We start from the raw sequence: 10,321 nt of genomic DNA on the forward strand, positions 1-10,321 counted from the left end.
AAGGCAAGTCACAATCTGGAATAGCCAGCAGTGGAAAGAAAACCTCCACATGGCCTGTGCTTAATCATGCACAACAAGTGGGAGTAAGTTTACCTTAGGGTGTGTTCATTCATAACTGACCAAAAATAAGCAAACAAATACATAAAACTTATAAAAAGAGAAAATGTATCTGCAAAACATGATCCTTAGCATATGGGCAATCCAAATACCTCTCAAATGAAAAGCAACCACTGAAAGGCACTTTTCTTAAGGACCTTTAGTTTTTTTCTCAGAATCTCCTCAAAATCAATGAAGTATTCAAGAAGAAATGATTCACTGATTTACACTGGTAGCTAAGATTCTTTATACCCACAAGTCTTGAGCCACACTGATCAATAGGTGGTCTTCCATAATCACTTCTTCCAAGATACCTCCGTGTCCATATCTCCCTGGGAAGAAGTGTTGTGAACCAAGGTAGGCCAATTTAATCACACAAGTTAATTAACTTCTTTGGAAAAACAACAGTGGTGTCTGGAAATGTAAAGATGGGTAAGGCATGGCTATCTCCACCTCTTCTTACTGGAGTAAAATAAAAGTAAATTCAAACCAAATTCTGCTACCCCACTTAAAAAAAAAAAAAAAGGCATATTAACTCCTCAAGTGTGAGGTATGGCTCTAAAATACTTTGGGCAATCAGCTATCTGTAATGGCCCTAATATTCCCAGGGAGAGTCCATCTTTAATGTTCCTCACATTAATTATCAGTACTTGGGGGGAGAGGGGGGGCAGGATCTTGCTCAGTAAGAGAAGCATTGTTGTGGTGGCCACCAAAGTGACTACACATTTAGCTGACCATGAAGTGGGATGTGAATTCCAGACGAGGGAACCCTTCCAGACTAAGGAATCACTTAAACACACACATAAATAATACACTGTCAAAGCTTAAGTGCCTTTAAGTAAATTTCAGCTAACACAATAGGAAATTTAACATTTCCCCCTCTCCCATACTCTGATAACTCCAAACTCTCTGTTCAGATCTATGGCCAGCCCAGCCCCCTCTGTTCTTAGGAATAGCTATAGTGAAGTGAATCAGATACTGGGGGGTTTGCTTTCTACTTAGTAGCCATGTGGAATGGGGTAAATAATTTAACCCCCTCAGGTTCCTTACCCTTAAAGTGGAGAGAGAATGTCTATCACAAAGGGCTACTGTGAAAATCAGAGATGACAAATGAAAAGAAGCCAAGATACAGGCAGGCACACAGAGTACGTGCCAGGAAGGTTTTGTTCCTGGAGGCTTCCCTCTGCCGGCCATTGTTACCGTGAGGCCCAGAACCTTACAGAGCACGACCCAATGCTCCCGGGACGAGCTCTTCCTAAAACTCTCCTATCAAGTCATCCTGGAGTTGCTCCTTGAACCTTTCATTTGTGACACTGTGAAAACTTCCAAGGAGAACTACTCAGCTTGTAAAAAGCCACCCCTAGACCTCTCCCCACTGCTATCCATGAGTTACGTGGTGGGGCCATTCTCGCTAACTCAATCCACAGGAGGTCAGAGCTTCACTGTCCTCTTCTGCCCTCTGGTGCCACTAGTCTCATAATCCCAGAAGCCTCGCCTACGGTAGCCTGCTCAGGTCACCACCTATACCAAAGCTTAACTGTCACCCCTCCAACCCTACCATTTCCCTGACTCTTTCCAGCTTTTGACGAGAGCAAAAGCTACAGCTGTTTGACCTAGACCATTGCTTTTGGTCACAGGGTCTCGAGCCCTACTGTTACTGTTCTGAGGGTCCGACTGGACTAACCAATCTCTAAATAATTACAACTCTGTAAGTCACATACGCTCTTAGTTGCAGCTTTCCATATCCAGGATGCACACCAAACCTTTCAAAGACACTGAGTACAAAGACTCTACCGATGGTTCCTCATGGCCAGGAGACTGGACTTTTCCGTAAAATGAGAAATATTCTCCTGTCCCACCCTAATAATCTGTTTCCTTTGATAAAGAAATCACTCTTAGGTGTCTTCAAATTCTTCCCATTCCCTATACCAGATGCCCTGAAGCCCTTAACGAATGTCCCCCCTGAAGGTTGGCCATGATACCCCGAGAACTTTGAAAGATCACTGATTGTGATTGTTTAAAGGTTTTATAATGGGGCATGGACTTTAATAAGAGGTAAGGGGTAATTAGTGAAAAGATCTGAAAAAGATTTGTGATTGGCTCAGCGAAGAGCTAACTCAGTTGTTTCCCAGTAAAACTGCCTCTCATCCCAATAACACACTTCGGCATGTGTGCGAACAACTGTGCTATATGAGCTATTCATCAGATGTAACAACTTAGCAAACAACCCCTACGTGCTAGTATAATAGCAAAATATGATCTCCCAAAGTCATTTCCAAGTGCCTTCCTCCTCGTATCAAGGGTAGATTTGCAAAGGAACTTCTGATTTTGGTCTTCAGGTCCAGATTTGAGAATCATTATGTTGCCAAATACTGTACCCTTACCTATATTATTTCCCTTTTTTATCAAATGAAATATCATTGAAATTACACTTGCAACTGAAGAAGAATTAAATCAACTTCTTGTCAAAAATAATAAAAAGCAATGAAGATGTGCTGTACTTTTATCAGCATATGTGTTTTGCATTTAGCAATAATCAAATTACTCCTTGAGGAATTCTGAGAGGTTGAAATTTGAGAAGCAGTTTCAAACAACTACTCCTAAGATTTGCCGTATTATAGAGGACAGAGAAAACATGTTATCTAGGCCTTACAGGCCTTAAAGTCATACCGCTTTTTAATACTACAATTTTATTCAAATGTTGATATAAGATAAAGTACACATTTCTTTTGCTAACAAGACAGTATGCCAGTTTGTAAAGCCTTGGGATATCAATAATCCTATTTACTATACACCTATTTGCCAGGCAGTATATTTAATCCTTTATATATATTATCCTTAATGTTCAAAGTAATCTTAGATAAGTCACAACCACACATTCACAAGCTTACAAATTTGTTTGTACTGTCCAGTAAGGTCAATAAAGTTATTCATGCATAAACTGGTGAAGGCCTATATATAAACACCTCACCAAAAAAAAAAAAAAAAAAAAAGAGTAATAATAACCGCTAAATAAAGTTTTAAATCTCCCTTAATACCCGTGATAGGAGCCTGTTGATATGGACCAACACAGTTATCAAGTATGGGGAAAATTTTCAAACTTTACTAAAAATTTTCCAACCCCACCTACCCTCCAACCCCCACATACACACACACTATAGATTTCACACAAAATTCTTTCAAATTTATCTCAATCCTGGATCTAAAGGCCCAAATTAATTTCTATATTTGTCAAAACAGCCAATCATCTAATTCTTAGAATATTCTCTAGAATACTTTCTAGAATATAGAATATTCTAGAGAATTCTCCTTGTGGGGTGCCTGGCTCGCTCAGTCAGAAGGACATATGACCCACGATCTCGGGTTTGTGAGTTCGAGCCCCACATTGGGATAGAGACTACTTAAGTAAAATTTTTTTAAAAAAGGAATATTCTTCTTGCGAAAACTGTCAAATAGCATACCTCTATAAGAAAAGGTTTTCTGGGGCACCTGGGTGGCTCAGTGGTTAAGCGTCTGCATTGGGCTCAGGTCATGATCCACCCCCAAAGTGGGTTGGAGGGTAGGTGGGGTTGGAAAATTTTTAGTAAAGTTTGAAAATTTTCCCCATACTTGATAACTGTGTTGGTCCATATTAGTAGACCCGAGATCGTGGGTCATATGTCCTTCTGACTGAGCGAGCCAGGCACCCCACAAGGAGAATTCTCTAGAATATTCTATATTCTAGAAAGTATTCTAGAGAATATTCTAAGAATTAGATGATTGGCTGTTTTGACAAATATAGAAATTAATTTGGGCCTTTAGATCCAGGATTGAGATAAATTTGAAAGAATTTTGTGTGAAATCTATAGTGTGTGTGTATGTGGGGGTTGGAGGGTAGGTGGGGTTGGAAAATTTTTAGTAAAGTTTGAAAATTTTCCCCATACTTCCCCATACCTGTCCATATCAACAGGCTCCTATCACGGGTATTAAGGGAGATTTAAAACTTTATTTAAAACTTTATTTAAAACTTTATTTGGCAACATAATGATTCTCAAATCTGGACCTGAAGACCAAAATCAGAAGTTCCTTTGCAAATCTACCCTTGATACGAGGAGGAAGGCACTTGGAAATGACTTTGGGAGATCATATTTTGCTATTATACTAGCACGTAGGGGTTGTTTGCTAAGTTGTTCCATACATTATCTAAGTATATATTACTTATATACTTAGATAATAAACTACTATGTATATATGTAAAAACTGCACATATATAGTACATGAGCATTACATATATATCAAAATATATTCCTATTATACTACTAAGCTTGAAATTACAATTTTAAACATACACTACTGAATTATATTAAGAATCACTTAATGAAAGGACAACTTCTATACTTCATCATTAAATCAGAAATCAAATGACCTATAATAATGACAAATATAAAATCTGAATAAAAAGTATACACCTAGGGACGCCTGGGTGGCTCAGTCATTAAGCGTCTGCCTTCAGCTCGGGTCATGATCCCGGGGTCCTGGGATCAAGCCCCGCATTGGGGTCCCTGCTCAGCGGGGAGCCTGCTTCTCCCTCTCCCACTCCCCCTGATTGGGTTCCCTCTCTCGCTGTGTCTCTCTCTGTCAAATAAATAAAAAATCTTAAAAAAAAAAAAAGTATACACCTAAGACCCAAACACCATCATTAGCTTAAAAGGATTTTGTTGTTCCTCATACGTTGGGCTGATCAAGCAGTTAATTATTTCCAGCTTAATCTGTAGAAATAGAGTAGCTAAAATTACAATAAAGGCAAAAATGACACTACAACTGCTAAGAGAACAATTTACAATTAAGAAAGTGAAACAATTATAAGCATAGCAAAGCTGCTCTCAAACCAAGGCACTAACCTTTATTATTCTTTTAGTGAGCTATCTTCTATAAAATCTCACTCTTTAGTTTCTCTGGTCAGATACATGACTGTGTAAACTGAAACTATATGCCAAGAGACTTACTGATGTTATTACTTCATTTTAGTAAATTCAAAAGGGAAATATGAGTCATCTTTCTAATAAGATAATAACCAAAATGAATGGACAGGTAGTCATATTAGTTGCATCTCACATCCCTAAATTAATACTGCTTGTTTAAAAAAAGTGTGTGTGTGTGTGCGTGTGTGTGTCTGTGTGTAGATAAACAGACAATGTACTATGAAACCAAACTAATTCATCCTTTGGGATACTGTTCCTTGCCTCAAAACAATTCCTTCTTAGTCTGTATATTCAAGGTTCCTTTGATAGTAAAAAGTAACAGTGTTTCAAAGGGAAGTCCATTACTATTATTTTTTTACCTTCCAGAAAACAATAATCATGTTTTTATAACATACTAACAAAATGCATGTCTTTATATACAACCAGCCTTCAAGGTTCTATACTTGCAAAGTAAAGAAATAAGCATAAGTAAAACATTAGGCTAATACTTCCAAAAAAGAAGAAATAACATCTTGTATATTTAAACATTGTTACATACAGAAGAGCCAGACTAGATTTTTGACCTAAACTAAAAGATAAAAGAAATAATTCTTTAGCCATATAATTCAGTACATACTTGGACTACATTTACCTTAAAATGCTGAATTACCATTAAAATTTTTCAAGTACAATCAAATGTCTGCCAGTTTCCAAATCTACATAATCAAAGAAAAACTATACTCTAAATTCTAAATAACAACAGTAATAACTTGAAGATGAGTTTCTCAGGGACAGGATCTCTCTTATTCAGCCCTATACACCTCAGTTGCACACCCCACAAGAAATGGCCCATGAATGTTGAGGAAATAAATTGAACTGTCAGCTAATACTTCTGAAGATTTAAGCTACTCTGATCTCTTTTAGTATGAGTACTTAGAGAATTCTCAAGTCCTATGAAACCCCTTTTCAAAAAGTTAATGAAACAATGAATGTAGAGGGGCGCCCAGGTGGCTGAGTCAGTTGGTTAAGCATCTACTTTCAGCTCAGGTCATGATCTCAGGGTCCTGCGATCGAGCCCCGCACCGGGCTCCCTGCACAGCAAGGAGTCTGTTTCTCCCTCTCCCTCTGACCCTCCTCCCCGCTTGTGCTTTCTCTCTGTCTCAAATAAATAAATAAAATCTAAAAAAAAAAAAAAAAAAAAACCAATGAATGTAGAGGGCTCAGAAAATCAGGAGAACCTTCTGCTGTAAGCTCAACATGACTCCATGTCTACATTATAAATTGTAAATAACTTCAAACTCTCAGGTCCAACCTAAAACATTCATTTCCCTCCCTCCCTCTCTCTTTTTCCCTCCTATCATGGTTATCTTCAGCCAGTACTTAAAAGAACCTGAAATAAGGGACAAAGGATCTCCTCCCATTTCCTTAATTCAGCACTGACCCTGTCTGCCATTTCCATTGTCACAAAGCAGAGAGATCCCTGCTATCCTGTGATGGATATTCAGCCCTCTTAATCTTGTTTCTGCCTCGGGTGATAATGTAGCTCAAGATAGATGACAGAAGACAGAGAGATGGAAATTTTTCTGTCCAGACCCACCATCCAGTAAATATTTACTTACAGTATTCTGTATATAAATAACCCTCAAATCCATATCTCTAAATCGAACTCTTTGCCATAACCTTTAAAAAAAAAAAAAGTACAAGGGAGTTCTTTACCTTGGCTATCCCAAGCCATTTAACTTCTCAAACTCTTCTTTCAGCAAAAGAAGAGCTACAAGAGTAAATACAAAAGGAAGAGGTTCCCCTTATAAATCAGCCACCAAGGCTGATGATTTTCCCTTTCCGGTACCTTTCCAGGTCTCTCCCCAGCGTGTTGGCTCAGGTCTCAAGTAGCTCATGACTGAACTCCAGTTTTCTTTCTACCATAACATTTTTGGCATTCTAAAACATCTTCTACACAGCAAATACATCTTTCAGATGTCCTTGGTTTGATATCTCTATGTGGAAGATTACTGAGGCTTCTACTAATTTGAGTTCATTTTAATTTCAAGGCCTTTTCACCGTTATATTTTCTCTAAATAACCTAGTCACTACCCTCAGGCCTGCTGCAATCCATAGGTGCTTGGAGCCTCTCTCCCTTTGCACTCATATCCTTCCCTCCATATAACCCCCTTCTTGGTAGCTACTGAGACAACTGGAATTCACTCTCCATTCAAAATCCCAAATCCCCAAACCTCTTGAACCATTAATGTTTCTCTCCATCCTAAACTCCATCAAGGGATGTGTGTGTGTGTGTGTGTGTGTGTTGTGTGTGTGTGTGTGTGTGTGTTGTGTGTTAAAGCTGGTCAAAACAGTCCATCCATATTAATCTGACTCAATCTGAATATTCCCTGTGACTCTACCACTTGTTTTAAATTTAGGTAAATGAAAATTCTATACAATTGCATTAGCTTTTTCAGAAATTTCATTATACATTGTTTCTATGCTTATCCAGTAATGCTCTTAAATCCACTGGTTTGCACCCTAATGAAGACTGTTGTAGACTACAACTTCCACTAAGTGAAGGCTTTCAGTGCCTAGGAGAGTACTCTGTTCACCTGCAACAAATATTCCATAATATTGATGAGGAGGCACAGGACAGGACTTATACTAGAATTAGACAGAATTTGTCATTTACATGGAAGTTGAAAAAGATTGAGTCATATGCAATATAAAATGTCACTACATTCAATAACCAAAAATTCTTGACATCATTGTTGCCTTAGTCTAGCCCCCAGAACTTTTACAAACTTCTTAGATTACTGATTTTTCCCTGGGGCTTTTTCTAAAAATCCCTGTGCTTGATGCCACAATTAACAACACCTGGATTTAGCAAACTCTGTTCCAAATACTTTAAAGAAAACATTCATGATTATTCAAGTGACCTTTATAAGGCAAGTACTAGCCAGTCCTCCAGGGCTGAAATTCAGCACCTTTAGAGACTTCTGTCCCCACCCCCTAAACCCTGCCTGTTTATACTGAGAAGCCTGGCGCCATGGCCCCCTCTCCTTCACACTCTTATCACCCCTTTCCATGCAACATCACTCTAGATGGCTACAGAAACACCATGAAATTCAGAATTGCACTATAAACAGTGATGGGCAGGGTGAGTCTCCTCCCTGGGTGGGCTGGCCCAGGATAACGGCACTTTTTCCAACCTGCCTTTTGTAACTGCTGTCCGGAGTCCCACAGCCTCAAACTTAAGGGCACAGCCAGCCTTGGGGTGCCCCTGGGAGTGCCCCCACCTTTTATATGTCTGTGCCTCCACTTCAATGCCCCACTATCAGTGCCTCAGGGGTGAAAAATTTGCTTTCACGTTCACACAAAGGTAGGACTAAAAAACTACCAGGAGGTGAGTGGTTGTGATCTGGTCAGTTGTTTTCACAGCTGGCTGAGTCAATCATCCCCTCTTAAAAGCTTATTTGACAGGTGAGAAATTCCTCATCTCTAGATCATTCCAGGAACTCCTCAGCATCAGTCTGAGCTGGGAGAGGGGCCTGAAGAGGAAGGGAGTGGTGCTGAAATCGTGTTGAGCCTGTCCCGGGGGGAGGCGGGGGGAACTCTGGTACGGGAAGGAGGAATCTGGCGCCAGGAACGTGCCGGTCCAAGGTCCAGAGGGAAGAGAGGGGGGGAACCGGGAAGTCTTAAGAGGAGGGAGAGGCGCTAAGAGAAATGGGCAAGCAACATGCCTGGAAATGTCCCGAGAGGGATGGAAATGGGTGAGGAGGATGCGGACTGCAGAGAAAGCGGGAATGCAAGATGAGGCAAGGGGAGAACCGGACAACAGGGAATGCAGTGCCTCAGATGCCGGCGTCCAACCCTGGCCAGTGCCAGACCCTTCCAGAGCGCCGGCGAGGCTGGCTCCCGGCCGAGCCCCCGGAGCCGGAAAGTTGGCGCGGCGAGGGGCGACCGGACGGGCAGCGCCCCCTGTACGGCGCCTTACCTTCTGGTCGACGATGGAGCAAGCCATCTCGCGGACGTGCGCCAGGCTGTAGTCCCCGGACGAGTCCTGCAGCAGCAGCACGGGCTCGCGGCTCAGGCCGATCTGCAGATGGAACGAGATGCCCCCGGCCGGAGCCGCGACGGGAGCCAGGAACGGCGCGGGCCCCGGCCCGGACCCCGGGACCAGCGCGGCGGCGGCCGCTGCTGCCGCCGCCGCCACGGGCAGCAGCGGGCTGGGCGGCCGCAGGACCGGAGGGGCGCTCATCGCTCGGCAGGGCGCGCCAAGGGCCGCGGGGTCGGGCAGCCGAGGGCGGGGGCCGGCGGAGCGGCAGCCGAAAAGTTTTGCTGCCGCGGAGCCGGGAGCTTCTTTCTCCAAGAGCCGAGGCGGAAAATAAAAACTTTCCGGAAAAGTCCCCGCGCGGGGGGAGGGCGAGAGGATGAGGATCGGGAGGGGAGCGGGGGAGGGAAAATGGCTGAGGCGGGAGGACTGCGCCGCCGGGAGCGCGGGCGCCGCTCGGGGGAGGCGCTGCCGCCGCCGTGGAGCAGCCGCCGCGGCGCGCTCCGAGGGCCGGGGCGGCGGGTCAGTGCGGCCTGGGCGCCGGGCGCCGGGCGCCGGGCGGGGGCGGGGAAGGGGGCGCGAGGGGCGGGGAAGGGGAGCTTGGAGGCGGGCACTGCGGAGACACCACCCGGCGGGCGCCGGAGCCGCAAGAGCCGCGGCCGCGCGGCCGCAGTAGCCGCAGGGTGCCCGGTCGCCGCCCCCTCCGCCCTGGGTTCCCGGGGCCTGAGCCTCCCCGAGCCCGGGCAGGACTGAGCGGCGGGGCTTGAGGCCGCCTCCGCGGGCGTGGTCCATACCTCTCCGTCCGGACTCCGGTCTCCGCTGGCCGGGGTGCCCGGCCGCAGACGGAGGGGACGGGGCGCATCTCCTCCGACCCGCTTCCTAGCGCCGCCAGCTTCCCTGTCCCCAGTCCCCGCCACCAGTTCCAAATGCCCGAGGACAACGCACTTCTACCAGTGGGGTGACCTGTGATGGACCGAAGGACGCCGAGCCCTGCGGTTTTCCGTGGGTCTTACCTTCGAAGCTTCAAGGGAGGATGAAAATAGAGGGTCCTCGGAAATCCACTTACAGCCCGCCTCCTTCTGGGAGCCCTCGGGTTTCTTGCCAGAGAGGGTAGGAAGCCTGTCCACGGAAATGTATTTAAACCTGTCTCTACCTTTTTTGTGTCTGACACACCCCGATACTCAACTCCACCTACTCCACCGCGGCTCCCAAGGCACCAGACTTACACAAGTGGCCGAAATGAGGA

The 10,321-nt window shown here is 44.2% G+C and overlaps 1 protein-coding gene across 3 annotated transcripts in view; it reads right to left on the reverse strand.

The window, feature by feature from the left end:
* Positions 1–10,107, reverse strand: part of PRKD1 (protein kinase D1) — a 318,415-nt gene extending 308,308 nt beyond the window's left edge. For 2 of the 3 annotated variants that reach the window (XM_078053525.1, XM_078053524.1), the window contains exon 1: positions 9,019–9,623. In XM_078053525.1, coding sequence (XP_077909651.1) covers positions 9,019–9,282 — 264 coding nt within the window. In that variant the 5' untranslated portion in view covers positions 9,283–9,623. Of the gene's footprint in view, positions 1–9,018; positions 9,624–10,088 lie in introns of those variants that run through there. The other variant, XM_078053526.1, reaches the window with a different exon arrangement.
* Between the last annotated feature and the right edge of the window lie 214 nt (positions 10,108–10,321).

Source organism: Halichoerus grypus, chromosome 8, assembly GCF_964656455.1.
Source record: "Halichoerus grypus chromosome 8, mHalGry1.hap1.1, whole genome shotgun sequence".
NCBI classification, from domain to species: domain Eukaryota; kingdom Metazoa; phylum Chordata; class Mammalia; order Carnivora; family Phocidae; genus Halichoerus; species Halichoerus grypus.